This window comes from Salarias fasciatus, chromosome 12 (assembly GCF_902148845.1).
Source record: "Salarias fasciatus chromosome 12, fSalaFa1.1, whole genome shotgun sequence".
In the NCBI taxonomy this organism is placed as follows: Eukaryota; Metazoa; Chordata; class Actinopteri; order Blenniiformes; family Blenniidae; genus Salarias; species Salarias fasciatus.
Genome location: NC_043756.1, coordinates 26,968,363 through 26,992,712, shown reverse-complemented (window position 1 = coordinate 26,992,712; position 24,350 = coordinate 26,968,363). Strand labels below are relative to the sequence as shown.

The 24,350-nt window shown below is 44.1% G+C and overlaps 1 protein-coding gene across 1 annotated transcript in view; it reads left to right on the top strand.

Annotated features, from left to right (window-relative positions):
• Positions 1-24,350, top strand: part of unc5db (unc-5 netrin receptor Db) — a 233,397-nt gene that overhangs the window by 173,821 nt on the left and 35,226 nt on the right. The window contains exons 7-11 of the mRNA XM_030104321.1: positions 3,046-3,210; positions 5,285-5,317; positions 7,722-7,907; positions 14,674-15,036; positions 21,633-21,717. Of these exons, the coding sequence (XP_029960181.1) occupies positions 3,046-3,210; positions 5,285-5,317; positions 7,722-7,907; positions 14,674-15,036; positions 21,633-21,717 (832 nt within the window). The remainder of the gene's footprint in view (positions 1-3,045; positions 3,211-5,284; positions 5,318-7,721; positions 7,908-14,673; positions 15,037-21,632; positions 21,718-24,350) is intronic.

The window sequence follows — 24,350 nt, the reverse complement described above, 5'->3', positions numbered from 1 at the left end:
TTTATGGGAGTTTTAAGGAGTTTTGTCACTTAATGAGACTCTACTGCAGTGGCTTGGAGCCAACATGTGAAGAGCAAATTTACAGGGTAATTCTAATTGTCCTTTTGGATATACACTAATTTGCTATACATTGGCACTTTTTGTGTGACATGACAGAGGTTAAATACACTACCAGTACATGGAGACTTCAACATGAGCTGGTTCACGCACGAGAAGTTGTTTTTCAGACAAAAGGAAATTGCGGTTCAGCAGAGAAACTGTCTGAACCAAGAAAAAAAGGCAGAAAATCATGAAGCCTTGTCTGCTAAGCAGCAAAAATGTCACCAAAACAAATTAATGAGAATCTGGTGAGTAGCCAGAGCATTAAGAATAAAGAAAGAAAGAAAGAAAGAAGGCTTCATATCCAACCCTGTTTTTTAGACTTCTGTCTGAAAATTATCATATTTGTGGCCTGAACATGAAACTACTTTATGATTTGCATCCCTGTCTTTTCTATGGAAACATTTAAACTTTAAACATGAAACCTAAATCACGTGTTTTCACGTGAAGTGTCATGTAAACGGGACCTGACTGCACTGAGTGGATGAAAACAATAAAGAAAGACAGTTAATTCCCCTCTCAGTTCAATGAAAATCCTGTTGTTCATGTTGCTCACATGTTCATGTAGCATTTTATAATGCTACATGAACATGCGTTGAGAAAAGTACGCTCAAAATTGCATTTCGGAGTATTTCCGGATTCAAATAGCTGTGAACAACCAGAAAATGCAGAATCAAAAAGAGTGGACCTGTTACATCACAAATCCACTGGGCCGCCACGAGCTCGCACCCCGCCTGCTCCACCCTGCCCACTCTGATGGAAGCCCGCTAATGCGCCAAGCACATAGTGTCAAATAGCTACAAAAGGGGATTGAAGTGGAACGTTAATGAAGTATTTGTATTCAGTGACATTCTGAGGACACTTTAATGTTTAACGTGTTGTTCTCTGCTTAACTTTCTTTGTGGATTTATCACATTAAAACAGCAATAAACAGTGGCCCCACATGAAAACTACATTGTTTTCAGGGTCTTTGGCTTTTCCGTTGTGTCCTAAATGTGAAAAAGAATTCCAGAAGTGAGTTAAATATTTTTGTGTGAATGGAGTTGAAGTTTAATGAATGGCAGTGAGGATGATGGGAGGAGCAGACGGAACTGGAGCATGAGAACAATAAAAGCTGGAGAACATTCTGCAGTTTTCAGCCCTGGTTCACACAACCTTTAACATAGGTTGTTCAGACTCAGGTGAGCTGATAGTTTCTCCCTCAGAACTGAAGGATTGTCTTCCAAGACCCTTCCATTCCATCTGAATGAGCTCATTGTAATTTAATGACGTACACAAGTTTAATCTACCAACACTTGAGTAGCGTTTAACTTAAAGTACTTGATTGCTCTGACTCAAACCATGAGCTGAAGCCTCAGTGAGTTCCGTTGAGTCAACGTGTTGGGTACCACCTCCAGAGATCAGTCATCTCCACCGGAACACAAACATCTCTCTCGCATTTTAAGTAACTGAGTGAGAAGGCCACGACGTGTAGGAAGGCGGGGAGCGCCCGGGGAACATCACAAAGGAAAATTACCTTCTCCACCACCCACCAGGCTGCAGCATCCAACTGCTGCCAAGAAGTCTTCAGGCGCCATATGGCCGCCTCGTATTTGCTAAGCTAAGCCCGATGAGCTCCTTCTTGATCAGATAACGGAGCGTGGCAGAAGAATGGCGGCCATTAGCATGCACCAGGATGCCTTGGTTTCATCGCCTTGCATCAAATCTCATTATGTAAACAGGCCCGGGGGTAAACGGGGAGAAAATGGCTCTCAAGCTGTAGCGCCACGCCGCCACCATCCACTGTGTGACAAGAGGATGCTGAAAACACACAAAACCAAAAGTCATGAACAGTCATGTTCAGACATTTTTCTTATAAAGGATTTGTTTATTCGAAGAATCAAAGGTATCTGTCATTATTGCAGTATATCCTTCTTTATGCTTTATTTTAGTTAATAATCAATCATTTTCTGAAAAATGTTAAAATTTGGTGAAAAAAGTAACAACTATAATGTACTGTGGTTATAAGTATAATATACTGCCAAAATTGAAATAGCATTTTGCCGATAATTCTAGTGATGTATAGAAGTAGTAGTAATTTAAAGGTTGTTAATAGAAAACTGTTGGAAAATAAAATAAAACTGCCCAAAACGACTTGTGAAGAAAAATCTGTAAATAAACTGGTATGATTCTACACTTAGTCATCTTTCTGTATGCATATGTATTCTGCCCTTGTGTATATCTACAGATGTTTTGACTTCTTCCAAAAGTGTAAAAACGTTTGAGGTGAATTGATAACTCTTAGCTTTCAAAGTAGTGAAAGGTTCTTCTGCACATTTGTGAGAATTTCAACAGAAATCGTTCTGCTCACTCTTTGATATTTAACAGCTCTTCTCCAAGAAAGTGTACATTTACCATCGACTCATCTGCATACGAGGAGACATATTAACGTTTCTAGGCAAATATACTCACATTTCCTTATAAAAAGATGCCAAAATGGATCTTTTCTTAAGTGTGAACTGCATAAATATTCTATTTAAGATTAAGTGATGAGTATTCTCTTTACAAGCAGCTGAATCGGGAAGACTTCAGTGTTTATTTAAGGTTTATTGAATTTTTCCATTAAAATGCGCTTGTGTGCATGCGTAAGTGTGTGTGTCCAACCTGTTCCGGCTTGGTCACTGAGCTGAGGTGATGAATATTAGACTGAAAATCTCAGTAGTTACAAGCAACAGTAATGCATATCCTGCAGAACAATCTGATGATAATCAGTGAAAAGTGACTCAGAAATATTATAATGTAACTGTTTATTTCCATGAATCTGATTATGGAGAATTTTCAACAAATTTAAGAGAAAAAAAAAAAAAAAAAAAAAAGATGGCTAATTCGAGTCCAACCACAGCTGAATTTTCTGTCGTTTCAACGTCATGACGGTGCTAACTGCTCTGCGCCTCCTCCCGTTTGCAGTCGACGGAGGCTGGGACGAGTGGAGCGAGTGGACGGCGTGCAGCAGCCAGTGCGAGAGGCAGCGCAGCCGCGAGTGCAACTCCCCAGCTCCAAGACACCGAGGCAAGATGTGCGACGGGAACAGCGAGGCTACTGAGAACTGCACAGATGGACTGTGCACCCAGAGTAAGGCCTGCCCCCACCCACCCCCACCCCTTCTGCATATCTCCGTCATCATTACCAGCATCGTTCTCATCCCTCCACTCGCTGTGGCAAATCATCACTCGCATGTTTGAACAAGAGCAAAGAAACAAAGTGACGACGTGGACTGACAGTGGAGTGCCAGTGCATGGTCACGGCAGCGCTCTTGTGCGCTGCTCACTTGACATGTGGCGTGTCAGGCTGAGTCCGTCACCGGGTGAGACGTGCACGGTTCACTCCTGACTGACGCTCGGTGCTTGAATTGAAATGTCATTGCACATGCAATGGCGTCCAAAGTGATTCTCTAGACTGTACCTCCCGGTGGGAACACAGTTCCAATGCCTTGAAAAAGACTGTCGCACTTTATATCTGTGCTGTGATTTGAAAAAAGACATTTTCAAATCAGAAACTTTTTTTTTTTTTTCTGACTTCCAATAAATTGTCGGAGGTCTGTTAAAACTTATCTTAGTCAGCGACTGCTTCCTGCAGAGGTAGCCATCACTAGCAAATGTGCACAGCTGCAGCGAGTTAATGCTAATTCAGCCTTTGCCAAACCGCTCAATGTGATTCTGGGCTGTTATCCGCTCCGTGCATGCTTTTGTCCATTCTCTTCATTCTCGGCCGCAGATTTGGTTCGTGGAAAAAGAAATGCCGCTCTGTATCGACTTTGACATTTGAACAAAAGGGAAGGAAAAGGAAGTCACAGAGCAGTGGGTCTTTTTCTGCATCAAGATAATGGCTCTGAAGCTAGCTTAGCAGCTGACGGGCAGAAAGAATAACTGGCGGGGTGTGCATCCACTAAGCTCTGAGCTAATGCTTTAAGGTGCTGCTTATTTACAAAAAGCAAATAAAATAAAATTTAACTAAAATATAAGGCCTCATTAACAAAACAACATTTTCAAGTGAAAATGTCAAATTTTTGGTTGTATTTTGGGTGCCCGGGTACACGTTAAGACAATACACTAACGATGCACCAATACCACCTTTTATAAAGGACGAGAACAACTAACGTTATTGACTTATTAAATGCCATGATTCAAATGCAAATGATACCCTAAGGCTTTAGGTTGCCATGAACCATTTCTGCACAGCTGCAACGTCATGTCTGTCTACACCCTGCAATATATATATACGTGTATATATATATATATATATATATATATATATATATATATATATATATATATATATATATATATATATATATATATATATATTTATAAACTTCAGCTCCCTTGCTGTTAATGACTGGCTCATTCATATTTTAATAATGTAGCATCAGTGGTGTGTGAGCCCAAAACGCTTCAGTAGGTAGCATGTTGCACGGCTTGGCGTTACGTCCAAATGTCTCCACTGGTTGATTTACTGGTGTTGCCCCAACTATCTTTCTCCTTTAGCGTGATATTTTGACAGAACGTAGTTTACAGTCTGTCTTACTTTTGTCCTTCTCAAGATTAAAGAATCTCCGAACTGCGGACTTTGCTCATGCTATCTTTTATACAGGGAATATTGGTGTATCCCTGCAAGAAACCTAAGTAAAAACTACAGAAAACTGCAACAGTTGTGAGTTGTAATTGTTTCATAGTGAAACCAGGCGTAAAAAAAAGTAATAAAGAATGACCGAAAACAATGTTAAAAACTGCGCTGCTCATCAGACACTGGTATCTGGATTACAAATCTTAAAAAAACATGAACTGGTCACAACCAATGTAAATCAGAAGCAAGAGAAAGAGCACTGTTATTAAGAAGAGAAAAGCAGGCAGACCAGACGTAAGCTGCTATGTTCCGAATCATGCCAAATTCTTAATCACACTCGTTTTAGTCGTCCAGTCCCTTCTAAATATCTCAAAGTTGTCTTCCCGCTTCTGCCAAGTAATAATTATCTCTCTTGAAGCCACCTTTAGCCGCCGTGCGCCTCACGCAGGCTGTCACGCCGCCTCCCCGGCCATTATCAGTTCCTGTGTTTTGAGACCTCTCCTGCTCGTTACTCCACAGCGGCTCGGACTTTAATCACCACTTTCTCTCCTCTTTGTCTCACTCTATCTCTCTGTCTTTGCAGATCGAAAGCTGCTACATGACGTTAAACCTCAAAGTGAGTCCTCCTCTGTGGATTTCTTTCATCCTCCACTCCCCCGCCCCCTTCTTCCACCTGCCACTAATATGTAGCGTGCCCTGAATTCGGGGATTCAAAGGCGACGTCGGTTTTAGCAGTCAGCGGAAAAAGAGAGAGGCGTGTGTGTTTGCCTTGCTCGGCGCAAACTCTGCAAATAGAAGCATCATGGAATTGCCACCGTTTACTTGACTTTGATCTGAGCAACTCGCGGCGTTGACCCAGTGAGCGCTCATTACGCCGTGGTGTCATTATTCAGCGCCTGACTTTTTATGACAGGCGTGACATCACAGCTGCGTTTCCACTTCCCGCCAGGAGATATATTGGTTGTGACAAGTGAACATGTGCTACGTTGTGCAGGATTAATGGCTTGTAATCATTGCAAACGAGCTAATTTGACCAATTTACGGGCGCTGTCCCCCACGTTCCCGTGGCGGCTTCAATCACCCGCCGCGGTTTGCCCGGCTAAGTGATTGTCAGGTGCTAGCGTAGTCGGAGCGCTTTCATTAGCGTGCCACTTTAGCGTCAAAGTCGTGCTCACTTGCTGCCTTTGCAGGTTTTTAAGGAAAAGACGGAATGACTGAACGGGGGATGCATTAAGCTGGTGTGCGGCGAAGGATTGCCCTGCTAGGAATACTTTAAATTAATTTACCTGCGATTGGTCCTCGTGGCGACCGGTGACCGCCAGCTACACGGCGTGCGCTCAGATTGGCCTCGCCGCCAGAGAGCCGTCATAGCTGGTGGATGTTAGACCGGTGGCTCTAAACGCACTGAAGCTAATCAGTTTCCACGTTGGCTGCCTGAGCGAGATGTGTAACAGTTTGAGGGTAACGGCTGGATATTTATTCCTTTCTTGTGGTGCACAGCGAGGCACGGAGGAGGGAGACAGATGGGCCGCTCCGTCCTCGCCACTCTCCATCCCTCATGCTTCATTTCCATGCTGGAGCCGGTGTAACACGTCGTAACGCTTGCCTGTGTTTGCCCTTGAACATCCTCATTATTACAGTATTGTTTCCACTTGCTTTTCTTCATCTCCTCGCCGCTCTGTCTGCCCGTCTCTGTTAACCCTTCGCAGGCTGCTGGCGAGAAAGAAAAATACTATTTCAAGCCATGAACATGTAATCAGATCACTTTTTAAAGATACACTTGTTTCAGAAATTACTCAAGATAGACAGTCCATGGCCTACAGGAGGTTTGAGCGTATCACGATGTGAAAGCTGATCTACTTCCACAGAGTTGTCAAACATAAGGCCCATGGGCCAAAACTGGCCTGCAAATGGCTCCACTCTGGTCAAATCACCAAGCTAATGGTAAAAATCTTAAAGGGAATTTCTATATTTGACACAGCACTGAGACCTGAGGTGAGATAGTGATGCTACCATGAAATCTGGCTAAGCCATGGACTTAAAGCCATGCTGTCAGGGTGAGATTGTAAAAACCTGAAAAATGCAACATCGAGAAGTTTTTTCTTTTGACATTTTTCTTAAAAAAAAAATCTGGACATTTTATTGTATTAAATGTGTTTGACATCGATGCACTAACAGGACATTCTGACAGTTGAGCCTGACAGATGTGCAAATTTACACACGACATCAATTTTACTTCATGAATATAGAATATCTAGTGTGTTTTCATAACCGTGCAAAATGCCAGCATGAGTTTATGCTGATTGATTACTATACAACATGCTGTGTGTTTTCCTACATCTTAAAATGTTTGAAGAAGTAGGTGCAAATCAGACTCTGGTTTATCTTATTGATTGAATGTTTTTCTTTTCTTATCACGTTTTGGCAACAATGCAGCTCATGATGGGCTCAGCATGGATTTGAACCACATATCATTTGGAAAGTTTAACCAAGTTTGCTGCCAATGCAGTTTAATTATGTACTGCTTGGTGATTTTGATCAATTTTAAAACACAGACGGAGTGAAAATAGCTGAATGAACTAGTTGAAGTATGTTTCAAAGCAGCCGAGCGGGAGAGTAACAAGGTGCAGAAGCCCAAGAATGCGTGAAAGAATTTGCATGAACTGCTGAAATTGAAGGAATTTATTTATTCCACTCAACTTTATTTCTAGAGCACTTTAAAAACAACCACAGCCGAAGCAAATGGACATAAAGATATAAAAACATGAGGTGCAATCAGTAAAATACGATAAAATACAATAAAATGGCAACAAATAAAACAGGAGCAGAGTCTCAGGCTGGTTTAAAGCCAATGGATAAAAATGTGTTTGAACATTAGCAGTTAAATGAAGCCAGCAGGTTTTACTGTGATTGAAATTACCCAAGCATTAAGGGTTTTGTATGTCTTTATTTGTGCCGTGCTGAACCATGGTTTGAAACCCCCCCCCCCCCGCCCCCCCAATCCCTTCTTCTTGTTCCAGGTATGGACAGCTCCAACGACGTGGCGCTGTACTCGGGCCTCGGAGCCGGCATCATCGCCGTGGCGATCCTGGTGGTGGCCGTGATGCTGTACCGGAAGAACCACAGCGAGTACGGCGTGGACGTCATCGACTCCTCTGCGCTGACCGGGGGTTTCCAGTCCTTCAACTTCAAGACCACCAGACAAGGTGAGGGGGAGCGTGATACGCTGACACGAGTCGGCGGCCATGACGGGACCGCCGAGGTGATTGATGGCGTCGGTTTGTATGGAGCAGAACGGCACGCAGCCTCCCTCCCATCTGACCAGGATTTATCCCTCCATGATCAGTGAAAGGACCTGTCCTTCTATTGTGACAGACCTGCTGCTCTGTTATTGTGAGGCAGATGATCAATCTCTGATAGACGCCGCCGCCGCCGCCGCTGCGCCTCCTCTCTCCCTGCAGACCACACATTTGACTGTCAATCAACCAAACCCCCAACCCATCATCAGATTACACTGGCTGAAGCCACTAAGGGATGAAAGCGGGGGCTGTGGAACAGTGGATATCAATTCTTTTTTTTGTTGTGCGCAGCAATAACTTGTGTTGCTGGTGCGACTGTGGCGGCGGCGGCGAGCCTCGCTGCAGGCGTTCATATCAACTTCACTGACACTTCTGGGTTAGCACAAGTGATGGCCGCCGCGGCGACAGGCGATACATCCCTGACGGCACCACGCGGAGCCCCCCACCCCCCTGCCCCTCGGCTCCCCCCCCGAGGCCGTTTCCAGTTGGTCAACCCTCCCAGCGCTCCGGTGCACGACGTGGAGAGATGTGAGGAAAACAGTGGAGAGAGGAGGACAGGCGGGCCCGGGTCCACATCCAGCAGGTCATCAATCCTATTTAAATAGGCCAACTCTCCCCCAGCCTGCCTGCTGTGCCCTCCACCGGCCACAATCACTCTCTCCCATTTTCCTCTCCATCAGCCCAGCCGAGGCGCCGCCTGAAATGTGGAACACTTCCTTCCTCCCCTCTCTCCTGCACTCCGACAGCCCCAGTTTGTTTTGGAGGAACTCACAGAGGCATTGTGCATTAGCCTACTTGTGTTGCTTCCTTAATAATTCACTGTTTCTTTAATAACTCACAGCAGGATTTGAATTCAATTAGATTTTATTTCAATGGCTCCAAATACGACACAGTGTATTTTCAGTGTGTCTGAGCACCGGCAGTGTGGAAATCGACACCTGAAATGCAACAAAAGTTTTATGAAACAGTGCAACCTGTTGCTAGAGCAGCTTCCACACACTGCGCCTGCTTTCAAATGCATTAAGCCTTTAGCAGATCAAACCCGAAGCGTGTGTTTAATCACTTATCAGTAGCTTTTTCATGCCTAATAATCACCTGAAAGAGAAGGAGAGTTTGCGGATGCATCCGGATGGCTCTGTGCTGCCTGAGCTGCAGAATGAGTCTTCGGCCCTGACCCTGTCTCTCCGCATTACTTCTCCTCCTGAGTGATTTTTAATCAGAGGCCCAATTCCAGACCCATCCCTCAAGGTATTCAACCTGAGGTACATTTCATTAACTTCTCTCATCTCACCACTGCCATTCCATTTTCGCTGCACCATTCTTAAAGATGCACACTCAAGCGATAATCAGATCATTCTCCAGCCGACCGGAGGGGGAGAAAATTTAGCAGCGATCGAATGTCGGCCGCGGAGGGGTAATGTCCGCCAGCGCCGAGTGCGCTCGGGCCCTCCGGTAGGTCTCGCTGTCAGCCAGCAGTCAGAGCTGAAATGAAAAATGCATCTTTTCATCTATTTTTTATGCAACATCATCTTAACAGCAATTACCAGGGAATGTTCCCGGGTCTCATATGTGCTGACACTTTGTATCATTTATAATGCAGGTGCAATCATCGGGCATGTCGGCCCGGGGAATGGAGTGGACTGCAGGGTGAGACTCTGCAGTGACAGTGCAGTTTACAGAGCTGGAGTCTGCTGTGTCCGTACCCTCCACTGGTGTGTGAATGTGTGTGTGAATGGGTGAATGTGATAATGCAGTGTAATGCGCTTTGGGCTCTGTCAATACAATGTAAAAGCACTATATAAGTGTAGTCTATTTACCATTTACCATTTACCCGGAACCTGGATGGCCTGAACAGCCATTTTCACCATTTTCCACCTCATGAAATTTATCTGGAGCCACTAAACATGATTAATATCTGGCATCAATGAAAAAAAATCGTCATACACACCAAAGCTGAGGTTACATAGGTGAAATATTACCTTTACAATTTCTGTATTTGATTACATTTTTAGCTTTGTGACCATTTTTAGATGTTTTTCTAGCTTTATTTTTCACAATTTTTTTCCATTGTTATATATATATATATTTGTGCTGTCAGTTTTAATCGCATTGATCGCAATTAATCGTGATTAATTCATGGAAAACTGTCAACAATTAACTTTTTTAAAGTAGAGATTAATCGCAATGATGAATCTAATCCTCATAAATCAGTCCCAATGTCAGGAAAAACACTATTATCCTCTAGTTCTTTTCTTTGACCCAATTGGCAGACCTCAATGGATTAATCGCGATTAAAACTGACAGCATTAATATATATCTATATCTATATATATATATCTATATATCTATATATATATATATATATATATATATATATATATATATATATATGTATATATGTACTAATTACAACAGCAGATGTACAGGCAAGAGTGGCCAAAATGAAGAGCTGGACAGCTCCAGGGCCTGACAAGATTCACACCTACTGGCTTAAGAAGCTAACGGCACTCCATGAACGCCTTGCAGCACAAATGAACCAGCTGCTAATATCAGGGACCCACCCAGAGTGGCTAACCTAAGGTCGGACAGTCCTCATCATGAAGGACACCCAGAAGGGAACAATACCATCAAACTACCGGCCTATGACCTGCCTCAGCACCACATGGAAACTCCTATCAGGCATCATAGCGTCCAAGATAAGTAGGCACATGGATCAGTACATGAGTAAAGCACAAAAAGGGATTGGCAATAACACCAGGGGGGGGCAAACACCAGCTACTGGTTGACAAAGCAATCGCCCAAGACTGCAAGGCCCGCAGCACCAACCTGTGCACTGCCTGGATTGATTACAAGAAAGCCTCTGACTCAATGCCACACATGTGGACACTGGAGTGCTTGAAACTGTACAACATCAACAGGACTCTAAGGAGCTTCATTCAGAACTCAGTGGGGCTGTGGAAGACAAGTCTAGAGGCCAACTCAAAGCCAGTGGCACAGGTGAGCATCAAATGCGGCATATACCAAAGTGATGCCCTGCCCCCCCTGCTGTTCTGCATAGGCCTGAACCCCCTCAGCCAGATCATTACCAAGAGCGGCTTTGAATACCGGTTCAAGAGCGGAACAACTGTCAGCCACCTCCTCTACATGGATGACATCAAACTGTATGCCAAGAATGAACGTGACATCGATTCCCTGATTCACCTCACCAGGATATACAGCAATGACATCGGGATGTCATTCGAACTGGATAAGTGTGGACGAATGGTATCTAGAAGAGGGAAGGTGATCACAACTGAAGGAGCTGAAGTGCCTGAAGGGAATATAACAGACGTGCAGGACAGCTACAAGTACCTGGGTAAATGGTAACCATGAGGAGGCAGCTTGAAAGTTAGCCACAGCCAAATACTTACAGAGAGTAAGACCAGTCCTGAAGAGCCAGCTGAGACGCTGCCATGGACCCTCTCATGGTATTCGTCTGTAAAAGCATGCATAATGCAGTTACTTCAAGAGAAGTTTATATTGGATGTTTCACTGTATTTTGCACTATAAATTAGTTTTAAATTTGGCTTCATGTTTGACATTGAAGTAGTTTTTGGTACTAATTGTGAAACATTACAAAAATGTAGATTTCAAATCTTATACCTGGTACTACAACAATTAAAAAAAAATGTTTAAATTATAATCGTTACTGTGACAATATTTTACCATTCCACATGAGATGAATTTGGGTTTTATGTATAAACCCTGAAATTAAATGGTTCAGTGCTAACAGCTCTCCTAACAAGTTCTTCCTGAAACACATATGCAATGTATTACTGCTTTGAATCTGTCATGTAGTTCATGTAGTATAGGTCACATTCAATACTTTACCTTCTATTTAACTGGACAGTGTCCCATCCATTTAATTCTCATAAACACAAACTATAATTTAACTGTATCTATAGTAGTACTTACTATAGGAATACATTTCCTCTGTTAAAATGTAGCCAGTGAGAGTAAAAAGTTGTAGCCAAAGAGCTTTTTCAAGTAGCCAAACTTGCAATGTACATGAGATGGCTGCCCGAGTCAAGCGACTATACAGCTTCTCACTGGAAGAGAAATGCAGACAGGAGTCTTTAGAGTCTGAACCCAGCAGTACGTCACCAGTAATCAAAAGGAAAGTTCTGCAAACACACGCTGCATCGATTCAGTGATCTGTGATTCAGTACTAACAAGCACTGAAACCCGTGTTCATGTGAGCTTCCTGCACTCTGAAGAGCGAACATGTGATTGGGCGCGATGCAGTTTGTGTTTAAGTCGAAATTTATTGAATTTGTTGATCTGCTTTCAGGCGCCCTCCTTTTCAAATCATGCAGAGAAACGCCTGGAAGTCAGAAATGAAGAGTTGATTAATCAAAAATCACTTGGAAGTTCACACAAACAGGCATCAGCAGCACATGGGCTCCTTAGCCTGCTGATACATAATACTGTTTCTCCTCAACGTTTTAGCTTGACAAGGAAGGAAGGAGAGTCAAGACCGACACTCTCCAAAACGCTTATCACAAATCACCCACCCGGTAATTAATGATTTCCCTAAAAATAAAACAACATTAGCCTCCCGCTTTGCACCCCTCGCCAGGCAACAGCTGGGCAGCAAGGACTCAGTGACTTCGCCGTTATCTTGGCACGGCTCATCCGGGGCCGCGCCGCGTCTGCCAGATCGATGCGCCGCGTTCCCGCTCCGCCTGGCAGCGCCGTCAAGTCTTTAATGGTCACAGACGAAGACCACCCCCCGCCTCGTCTTCCTTCCACAGGCTGTTCGGTCCATACCGGGAGGAACCCCCCCTCCCCCCCCACTCCTTCACAGAGCAGTCACCTCGACCCCTCCCGGCCTGTCGGCCCGTCCTTCAGGAGGACGGCGCGGCGCATCCCGGGGAGCTGACTCCAGCAGATGGATTATGGAGATCAAGCTGTGTGTGTGCTTGGTAATTAAATCTAACGCTCTGACCGTGGCTCCGAGCCCTGCACCTTCTGTCCAGGTTGCGCTCCCTTACCCCCGATGCTCTGGTCGCCTGCCCGGACATGTTGTTACAATCAGTGCAGGAGCTTCACTGGTCAGGAGAAGCAGGCCTTAACCTCTCAATGGTCGCATGAAATCATTTTGACAGAAAGAGAAAAAGGGTCAGGCAGACAGACAGTTTGCTTTAATATCTGGTGCTGTTGCTGTAGCCTCGTAAACCAGATTTTGGAGCTGGAGAGGGTCTGGGGACAAGGCAATACAAACTTCCTTCAGGGGGTGTCAGTTACTCCTTTGACTGACAGCACACTTCAGCCAATCAGCGCTTCAAAACAAATACGCCGTCAAAATGCGTTAGCTTCTCTACTCGCAAAGACACACGAAAACGTCCTTTCCTGTTAGAAACTCACCAGGCGCAGACTCTTGCTCTTGCTTGATTGTTGTAATACTTGGTATGTTTCGCTATAACTTTACTTACTCCAGCTTTCAGACGATGGTTAATGTTCATCTCCGTAATCTCCGTTATGTCTGTTTTGCAAGAAGCTACGCGCAGTGATGGCGTAACTTCCGGTTTTGCCACCGGAATTCGCCAAAAAAAATTTGAAAACAAAAAGCGGCAACACTAATTGGCTCAGCGGCTTCACTGCTCCGTCGCATTCTCTTTCTATTGCCTTGTCCCCAGACCCTCCCCAGCTCCAAAATCCAAATGTGGATGAGGAGTGGGCGGGGCTAGTTTACGAGGCTACTGTTGCTGTGAGCTGGTGTTCTAAATGTGAATCTTATATGTGGTTGGTAGGTCGTGCCACAGAAGGGCCGGGGTCATTGAAATAAAAGCCTCAAGCTCTGTTTCTCTGATTTATGGAAGTTTTTTAATTTCTACATGTCGTAAACAGTGCAGGAGTTGAAGTGTGGACATCAATTGAACGTATTGTAAGACCTGCTGTGGACAAGTAGGAACTGATACTGTTGTTGTGATTTTAATTCAATCAATCAATCAATCAATCAATTTATTTTTGTATAGCCCAGTATCACAACAACAGTTGCCTCAGAGGGCTTCAAGATGTTACATTGATTGGTAAAAATAAAAACAGTGAATAAGCATAATATTAATATGTCAAATTCACAGTAACGAGACAAAACGAAGCAACCACCGCCTTAGACCCTCACATCCGGCAAGAAAAAACTCCAAAAACCCAGTGGGAAAAGAAGAAATCTTGGGGAGAACCACAGTATGGAGGGATCCCTCTCCCAGGGACGGACAGCTTTGGCAACAGCTAGCATGAGACAATAAGAAGTAAAGCTAGGACTATGTTGATTCCAAATCTACTGTTGATTTCTTGTGAACTGACAACTGTGTTGAATGTAATCTACTGTGCTGTGCAACAAACTGAAAAAAAAGCCCTTTATAAGATATAATCCACTTTCTGTCTTTTATCTTTCCCCTGTTTTGTCAACTTTTGCTCAGTTAAGAATTAAAAAGGAAATAATAGATTCTTGACCTTGTTTGGTTGTATCTGGGACACTTTTCAATTCATTTTCTGGATCCCATGTGAGTGCAGCTGAGGAAACAAAGAGCTTTGGCTGGTATTCATTAATTAAACGCTGCATGATGTGAGTCCCTGGTGTGGAGGTCGTGTCGGTGACGGCGTGTCTGTGCCCATCTCTCCATCTCTGCAGGCAACCCGCTACTGCTCAACTCCTCCATGCAGCCCGACCTGACGGTGGGACGGACGTACAGCACGCCGCTCTGCTTCCAGGACGGAACGGACAAAGAGCTCTTCGACCCGCTGCCGGACATCAAGGTCAAAGTTCAGAGCTCCTTCATGGTGTCGCTGGGCGTGGCCGAGCGGGCGGAGTTCCACGCCAAAGGGCCGGCTGAGACCTTCCCGAGAGACCTGAGCCGTGACTACTGCAGCACCATGGACCGGAGGAAGAAGGGCACGCTCACGCTCAACGGACCCTTCAGCGCCAGCAAGGAGCACCTGAGGACCAGCGGCGTGTTCGGGTACCCGGGAGGCCGGCTCGTGGTGCCAAACACAGGTGAGAGTCGCTCTGTTTGCCAGAAAAGGTGCTGGTAAAGAAAATAAGCTCACATGATAGGCTGCAGTGACTTCTCAGAGCAGCCGGCATGGTTCAGCTTTGGCTCCAGTCTGCCAGCACATCCAACTTCTGAGATTTCCCTCCATTTTTTTTTTCAGCTGAAACAATGCTTGTTGTTGTTGTTGCATGTTTTTGTTGTTGTTGTTTTTGTAAGCTGCCTGCTGTGCGTGCATCATGAAAGCACAGCCTGTCTTTGGCATATTTCCTCAGTGGACACAACAAAAAAGTGAAGCTCAAGAAGATGGCAGTCTGCCCAAAACCATTTCCAAAACAGCCCTGTTTGAGCATTTCCGTTTTAGTACTGCGCCACAGTGGGAAGTTATTACGAGTAAACTGTATCCATAGAGCACAACGAAATTATACATACAATTACCAAAAAACAATGTCTGATTGACATTTTGTTCTTTATATTTCTGATTAAACACTTGAAATTTGAGAGTCTGTGTTACTGCTTTAATTAACATACTGAAGCCAATCACAGTTCATGCTGAACTCTAAAGTCAGCTGTGCAGGGAAGATGCCCACTTAGCTACGGAGGCATTTTTACAAATAAACAGCCTATAAGAATCAGTAAATTACTGGGATTACTGCATGAAGTCAGTTTCTTTGATATAGAGTGAAGAGTTCAGTTGTCTCAAAGTCGCTCCAAAGCAACCCCCCGCCGGTTCCCTTTGAGGTTCACCATGTCCAACTGTGAGGACGTCCATCCAGGTGCTGTCTGAGCTACAGTAATATATCTCGGGTTTGGACAGGGGCCAGATTGGAGGCCCCCAGAAGAGCTAAAGGAAGCCTTGGGAACAGGGATGTTTTGGCTTCTTTGCTCTGCATTCTGCCACTGTGATTCAGAGTAGATTAGATGAGAGGAGATGCATGGATACATGGATGAATGGGCTGCACACACTATCATGGCGCAGGCAGATATCATGATGAATGTATCATTAAGAACCGAGAGAGTCACGGCATCTGTGCACCGCCAATACCCTTTCTTGTTGATATGTGTATGACCCTTTCATGCTGCATTCCAAGTCACCAAAATCATAATCTCTCATCAAAGACTTCACTGGGTGGGTCAACCAGGTTGACATTCACTCTTTGCATAGCTAGATCCACCAGATCCTCATGAAATGAAGACAGGTGATTTTCCAAGAGCTCTGATTGGTGGTTTGGTGGTGCTTGATACTTGCTCTGCTCGTTTCCTGGTCATAGCCTGCTTTAGAGCAGGTTAGGTGTTTAGCATCGGCCATTATTGTGAGGTATTTGGATAAAAAGGTGACCTAGGTCATAACGGACAGATTCATCTTTGTGTCCTGTCCTGTTTCCCAATTGAATATACAGTAGCTCTCAGAAGTGACAGACTCAGACTGAGGGAATTCAAGATGACATCTATCAGGACTGTCAACCCTCGACCTCTTCACTGTGTGTCTGTGGTTTCCAAAGTTTACATCTCAGATCCCAGCTTCCCTGTTCGCAAACCTCCTCTTCAGAATCAGAATCACAGCTTAGTTTTCTCTTTTAAACCTCACATCTGTGTCCATGGTTGAAACTTTTGATTCTACAAAACAAAAGCCATCAAGATCACTCAGGCAACAAACAAACAAAAAAAAAAAAAAAAAAGGCAGAAGAACAACGAAACACCAGTGCACCATCAGTGAAAGAGCTGGCACAGCAGCTCTATCAGCAGACGCTCCCCGCAGTGCAAACAGCTGAGCAATGTGATGAGCTGCCGCTCGATGCCAAGCTGCTCTGTGACTCTGAACTCTGTAACACTGAACTCCGACCATTCACAAGACGCGGGGTGTTGGAAACATGCTGTGTCATCACGTCAGAATCCAATCCCAGCAAAGCTTTCCAAATTACTCCTGATTTAACCCTTTCAGGGGAAATGAAACTGTTTGGTTCAACTCCAACATCTCTTTATGTTTTCTTCTTCTCTGCAATGGTGAATTCAGGACATTTATCCAGATGGCTGGGGAAGTGGTGTCATGGCCCCTGGAGATGTGGGCATACTCTCCATATTTTACCTTCTTTGCATGTAAGATGTCTCTATGTAGTGATAATCTGTCTCATGTATACTGCCGAGTGGTGTATCTGGGGGATTTAGAAGAATTTGTATACAATGCTGACTGGAAAAGAAGTGGGTGTACGCCACTGAGTTAAACTAGCGAAACATACCTTGTTAATCATCTTGGGACAGATTGTTTTTGCACATTGACCCATACTGTTTCTAGGATGTGGTTAGAAGCCACATTAGGGGTCTCCAGGAAGCTGATGGGGTTCAAGAGTCTTGCTCAGGAAGCCACAGTGGTGCTCTATTCACTCTGGGAATCACTGTGAGGTCTGCTCCCCTGACCTCTAGGCCACCTTAACTCGGGTTAGTTTATGTAAAACAGCACGATTTTTTCACCTGAAGATGTTTCCGAGGCGTGGACAGCTTCACCAAAATCTCGACTTCCTGGCTGTTTCTCCAATGACAACATGAATGCTGTCCTGGCAGAATGGACACTGTATGCCGTTGCTAGGATCCAGCAGTGCTGTTGTCAAGGCAGGGAGCTGTTTGATATTCGTAGACTCTCCCAGCCCGACTGGGGGTCACGTTGTCATCGTGTCCCACCAGCACAAATGGACCTATTGGAGGAGTCTGCACGGCATGTCTGTCACGAGGTGAGCAGTCCGAGCCAGACGTTACGTCCGCAGCCTTCTTCAGCGTGTGTGTCCCTGAGCGGTGGCGAGGCGAAATCAGCCTCCTGCGGTCATCTCTACGTCCGAGTGGACTGAACGGGCCGCCGCTGTGGAGTGCAGCACTCACGCAGGCTGTCTGCAGGGACGACGACTCATTAGACCGAATTGCCGGCCGTGCTCGGCACTTCAGAGCACATTATTGGCACTTTCTGGTCACCTTAGTGATGCAGGATCCAAAATAGCAGCAGTCAGAACTACTTCTCATTTCAGCCTTTCACAATGTACATTCTCACTACATCTCAGCACAATGTTAAATGAAAGTACTCACTCATACGACACTCCAGGCATCAACATTTCTCTTTAGAAATGGTATAAATTAGCCTTAAATTACCCATAGGTATGAATATGTGTGACTGTCTTTCTGTGTGTGTGTGTGTGTGTGTGTGTGTGTGTGTGTGTGTCCTGTGATGGACTGTCCAGAGTGTTTCACCACACTGAGCTGGGATCATCTCATCTCCTCGTATCCCCGAGATGAAAAGAGTGTTACAGAAAATGGATGGATGACCATGTGAGAAGGGTTGGACACAGTTCCTTTTGGCTAATGCATAATACAGAATTTCCTCACCTTTGGATGCAACATTACTCCATTATTTTAAATTTTAATTTTCATAAATAAATGCAGCGTCTTGTCAGGCACAGTATAGAATTGCATGAGGAAGATAACTTTCGCCCTGCTCTGACTGGATTGACTGGATTCAGCTGGATTTTCTGGTAGAAGTGAGTGTTTCTGTCCTTTTTTTGCCAACTTCAAATTTAATATAGTATCTGGCAGTTCTTTACTATGTGTTTTTGCTGAGAAACTCATTAGAAATGTGTATTACGCTGATGAATCTCTGATTGAATAGTCATACGTGTAAAGTCCTGAGTACCATGGAAAATGCTGTTTTTTTGCTTCCAGACAGTGATTTTTAAGATAAAAACAGTCAAGCTGTGGCTATAAGATGCTAAAAGGAGATGACAGGAATGTAAAGGTAAATGAACAAGCCAATAAAGATATTCTGGGTACTCAGTAGCATATCAATTTTGTACTGAATAATTAATGTTGGGGTTGACTCCTTGTAATGGCAACGTCAGGTGTCCTAATCCTCTCTCGAATCTTCTGATTCACTCTTGGACTGGACGTTTCAGACCCCCCCCCCCCAATGCACTGAGAACACTCCCAGAGAGACTTCCAGGTGTCATGCTCATCTTCCAGCAGCATCATCTGAGCTCTGTTCTGTAGGAGTGTCTGAACTCGTAACCCTGTCTTCCCGGGCGGACAGGAGGAAAGAAATTTTGGACTGAGAGCTTCGTTTTGGGGTTCCACTGTATCACAGCACAGAGAATGAGAACCCTCACGTCCGGAGCACTTCGCTCATACGCTCTGTGCATCAGTTACAACCTGGGAACCTGGAACAGCAAAAAAAGACACGAGTCATGACACTCTGGTGGACATCTTTATTTTTAAACAGAAGGAAACAAGGAATACTATGACAATATACTCTTTTGTGAAGAATAAATATGCATTAGGCCTCATTGTATCTCATCCTAATGCAGCAAAGATAATGAACCAAAAGGTGGGGGTCCTACGACGAGACCAACTGAATATCTGTCAACCTTTACCTGCTACTAATACCTCCCAGACTCAAGTGAGAAATGTACGAGAGGTTGGATTTCATCCAGAACTGGGGTCTGCGTTAGTCCCTTTTCGAGCATTTATCTGTGATAAACTGTGTATGAGGCTGAATACACATGAGAATAAGTGGGTGAATCAACAACTGATTTGGGTTAAGCTGTAAACACGTCCGTGCGAATGAGTCACTTTGATCTGGAAGAATTAAAACACTTGTTCTATTTGCTCTGATCTCCCAACCGGGCACATTTGCCCAACTTCTGAATATGCAGCATCTTTGAAGACGTGAGCAGAGATTTTTCTGCTGTTGTTGTCAACAGATCACCACTCACCCCCCTCCTCCCCCTCCCTCCACTGACACCATTCATCTGCCGCCATGCGAAAGGCAAAGCGTTGGCACTGAAGTGCAGAGAGCGTACAAAGGCCCTGCTTTACAAATAAAGGGTTCAGAGGGGCAGGGAGGGAGTCGGCAGATAGAAGTGAGGTTTTGGCAGCGCTGTTAAAAAAAGATGAAGATTTTGTACCATGTTTGAAATCCACGTTCTAACAAGTGTGTTTTCATGTGTAAGAGGAGGCTGCGATGTTGTGGTCACACAAGCCAAAATACACAGACACATGACCACATTTCATACAGCAAGAGAAAAGTCACCCAAAGTCATTCCTATTTTTCAAGTGTTAAAGTGCAAGGACTGCAAAAACTTGAGTATCTGATGGTGTGTCAGGACCAGGGATGCACCGATACCATGAGTACGGAGCCCTGAAACTCTTTTGCATGTAGCATGGCTCGGAGTAAAATCCTCTTGATCCACTGAGCGGTTAAAAGGATACTTCAACATTTTGGCAAATTGGCCCATTTCGCGCAATTCCTTAGTCATTTCGAACAGCACACTTACTTTTTTTGTGAGGGCGAGCTGTTGTTTATTCAGAGGCGAGTCGGGGAAGGTTTTCGGGATGGACACAATGGAAGTGAATGGTATTTTTGGTTCCCCTCGTCAAACTCATCAAATACACAATCCAACAACCCCAAAACACTTTGGTGGACACGTTATAATCCACACATTCACTACACTGTGGAACACCAACAAATAATATTGTAGCGATACGACACTGAAGCAAATACTGGGAACTACTTTTTCTTTTGAAATCACTTTGCCCAGACGCCATGTTTAGTAAGTAGTTCCTTTTTTTTTTTTTTTTTTTTTTTTTTTTTCCTTGTCCTGTTCAGCAGCTGGGGCGTGCAATATTGTATGATTGTAGCCTTTTACTATCTGAACAGATTTTAATGTTAGCAGCAGGACGAGACTGAGTCTCCTCCTGCTGCTGCCTTTTTTTAAAGCTGGCATTCGGCATGGCTGCCGGACAGGACCGGGACGGAAACGCTCAGAGAGCAGGGACAGAAAGAGAGAAAGATAAAGAGAGGGAGAACGGGGGGGGGGGGGGGGGGGGGGGGGGGCACAACCTATGTACAAAAAAAAAAAAAAAAAGTAAGTAGTTCCGTCTGAGCAATCTTCGCATAAACAACTCAATCTCGTAATTTTGCATTAATTTTTCACAGCGTAGTGAATGTGCGGATTATAACGTGTCCACCAAAGTGTTTTGGGGTTGTTGGATTGTGTATTTGATGAGTTTGACGAGGGGAACCAAAAATACCATCCACTTCCATTGTGTCCGTCCCTAAAACCTTCCCTGACTCACCTCTGAATAAACAACAGCTCGCCCTCACAAAAAAAGTAAGTATGCTGTTCGAAATGACTAAGGAATTGCGCTAAATGGGCCAATTTGCCAAAATGCTGAAGTATCCCTTTAATCAGGTGACGTCAAGGAATCCAAGCCCGGTCGTATCGGAGATCTTTTTCAGAGAAAGAGTCCTCTGTGCAGTATCAGACCCAGCTGTGCATCTCAAATGGTTAGTAAAATGGATAGTGTTTGTTTTTACTGCGACGATCTTAAAAATCAGAAATTGCAGCTTTCCCTTTGGGCAAAATCCCACCAAACACTCCTCCATATTACAATATATTCATGATCTCTGACTCTTTTGTATCTAGTAAAGTCAGGTTTTTGTTTTGACTTCAGATTTCATGCAGTGAAAGTCATTTTGTGTTGATATAAAGTCTGTACGGGAACCCTGGCCTAGTAAGCCTATCCATCACCTCAGCGTCTTCAACTTTGTTTGTGTGTTTTTCAGGGGTCAGCCTGCTGGTGCCTCATGGAGCCGTGGCTGAAAACATGTCCTGGGAGATGTACATGGTGATCAATCAGGGCGAGGCAAGGTGAGCCCAGAGTTTACCCAAATATCATCTCCGGCTTCAGGCTTGTGTCAGTCTCCCTCTGTGTGATCATCTGTCTCTCCATCCTCTGTCCTCAACTTCCTCTGCTCCAGCAAAAAACTTACATCCTGCACAGACTTTGGCAATTTGTTCTAGTCAGCTGTAGTGAAGTGCAGTTTCAAAGCCCTGTTCTTTATTTTATGTCAGTAAAAACTATTCAATCAATCGCTTGCTTCACTTTAAATAATATCAATAAACTGCATCAGCAAAGCATTGAAACAAGCTAATTCATGGTTCCATGAACTATTGTGCAAACATCTAGTGGTGCCAAATAACAGGGAGCCAAGCAGCACATTTTTCAAATTAAGATTCATTTTAAGCCAATAAATGTGAAATATGTGTAATTTTGTTTGTTTTTGGTTTTTTTTACATTTTATCAAGTGGAAACAGAATAAACAAGCGTTACTGATAACTGTCCCTCTGTGAAGTGTTTGTCCAATGTCCAAATACACGCATTTTTGTTGCGCCTTGGGCTTACGTTTTCATGATTACGGTGCTAGGAATCACTGAAAACACAACTTTTAAAACTTTAAAAAATAACGCTCCCAAAGTGGAACTTTTTTAAAAGACTCCAGGAAACGGGAGAAAATGCAGCTTCTCCGAAACGCTGCATCGCTTTCAGTGTTTCTGCCGTTTCTGTATCGAAAATGCAAAAATCTTCCAGCTCCGGAGATGAATGAGAGGATTTGTTTTTAAAGAACAGGCGAATGTGAACATGCTATAGTCCTCAGTCACTATGTTTGATCTGAACACATGAAGAAGTCCAGTATGGAGGGAAACCTGCAGACACTGAGCTGAGCTGAGGTTTTACAGTAAAAAGCAGCTGGCTCATCACGCCGCTGGAGGCGGCCTATAAAAGCAGCTCTGCTGGTTCCCGGAAAAACGCCGAGTCATCACCGTCATGCTCGGACAGGGGTTATTATGTTCGCGCCCGACAAGTGCGTCCAGCACTCTGTAAAGGTCACAGATATCCTGTCCCCCGACCGATTCATTAGCTCGCCGTAAATCCCCGAAAGTCTCCGCTCGGCCAGCCAGCTTCACTTTCCATAACATACACCAGAAGCAGGAAGGTAGCAGAACCAGAGGCTTTTATTTGTCACGTTGCTGATCTGTGGAAGTAATACATCACAAGGTAATAAAGAAAATCTCATCTGAGCCGATTCAAATTAAAACAGGGGCGACAGGATATTGCAGGAATCAACAAATGTGCAGCCACCTGAAATGCTGCTGTCCCTCCAGATGACATCCAAATGTAACAAAATAAATAGAAAAGGCGCCTGAATGCACAGTTCAGTCTGCTTTCTCAGATTTTGAGACAGCTCAATAACAAAGGAACTCTGCAAAAATCAATAATGCAATATAATGGTACAAAAAATGTTTGAAGTTTGGTCGGTTTTAATAATCAAGCAATAAAATTATAAAATAGACATATCAAAATGTATAGCCAAAATAGGACGTTTCCTCGATGAATGAATTTGACCACTATGTCATCCATAATAACTATTGTTTTAAGAAAACTGGACAAAAAAAGATTCCAACAAATGCAGCCCTTTTCATGTCACGGATGCACAAATACTCCTGTTACCATTAGTGATGGGTTATAGTTACACATTAAAAGGTTAAAAAAAAAGGTAAAAGCAAGAAATAAAAAGTTAGATTCAGTCTTTGAATGAAGTGCTAATTTCTGCCTGCTGACAGCCGACGACAGCAGCAGTGACTAAAAGACACATTTCCAGTAAGTGCTAGTTGTTTTCTGTCCTCCAATTATGAACATGTTGCTTTTGTTTTTTATTAATATTTTAAATGGGTTGTTGTCTGGAGTCAGGAGACATTTAAAGCCCTCATTTAAAAAGCCGTCCTGTCGTCCTTGAGCCTCCCAGAAATGATAGATAAACAGCTTTCTTTCGGGCTGGTAGCAGGTGCTTCACTTGCCCTAAATTACCCGTCTTCGCTTCGACGCTGATAATCTGTGCTGAATCCAGTCCACCTGTGTGCGGCTCGGATGCAATCAAAAGGTTTGGATTCTGATTCCCAGCAACGAGCTAATGCCTGCCCGAGAGAAGCAGCTGCAGCCAGGAGCATGAAGGAGGATCCACTGCTGTTTAGCTTTATTGTTAATCAGGATCAACGACTGAAAAGATGAATGTTAAAAGTTCCCCTTGAGTTTTTGGTTTCTGTTGATGAACCCTGAATGGATGTGCTCTTGACCTCCTCTCTGTCTGTGACTGGAGTTCACCGACGCTTTACACCGAAGTGTAAATCTCAGCACTCAAATACTTGGTTTCATCTTTATCATCATTCAGCTTCACTGTACAGTCATTTTTATGGAGTCGGTCACCCGTTGAGGTGTTATTCCTTTGTGTGCTGAAGGTTTTAAACAAGCAGCGCTGAGACGTGCGCGCAGGTTTGGACCTTTATGCAGCTGGAGACCATTCAAGTTTTTGTATTTGGGAGAATTTTGAGCAAGGTTGAGCTTCATATCAGACACAGTGATCCTGTAAATTGTGACTATTTTGACTTAAAACCCATTAACCATTTAGTAACTCAATAAGTTCTTTAATCCTCTCAGGATTGAA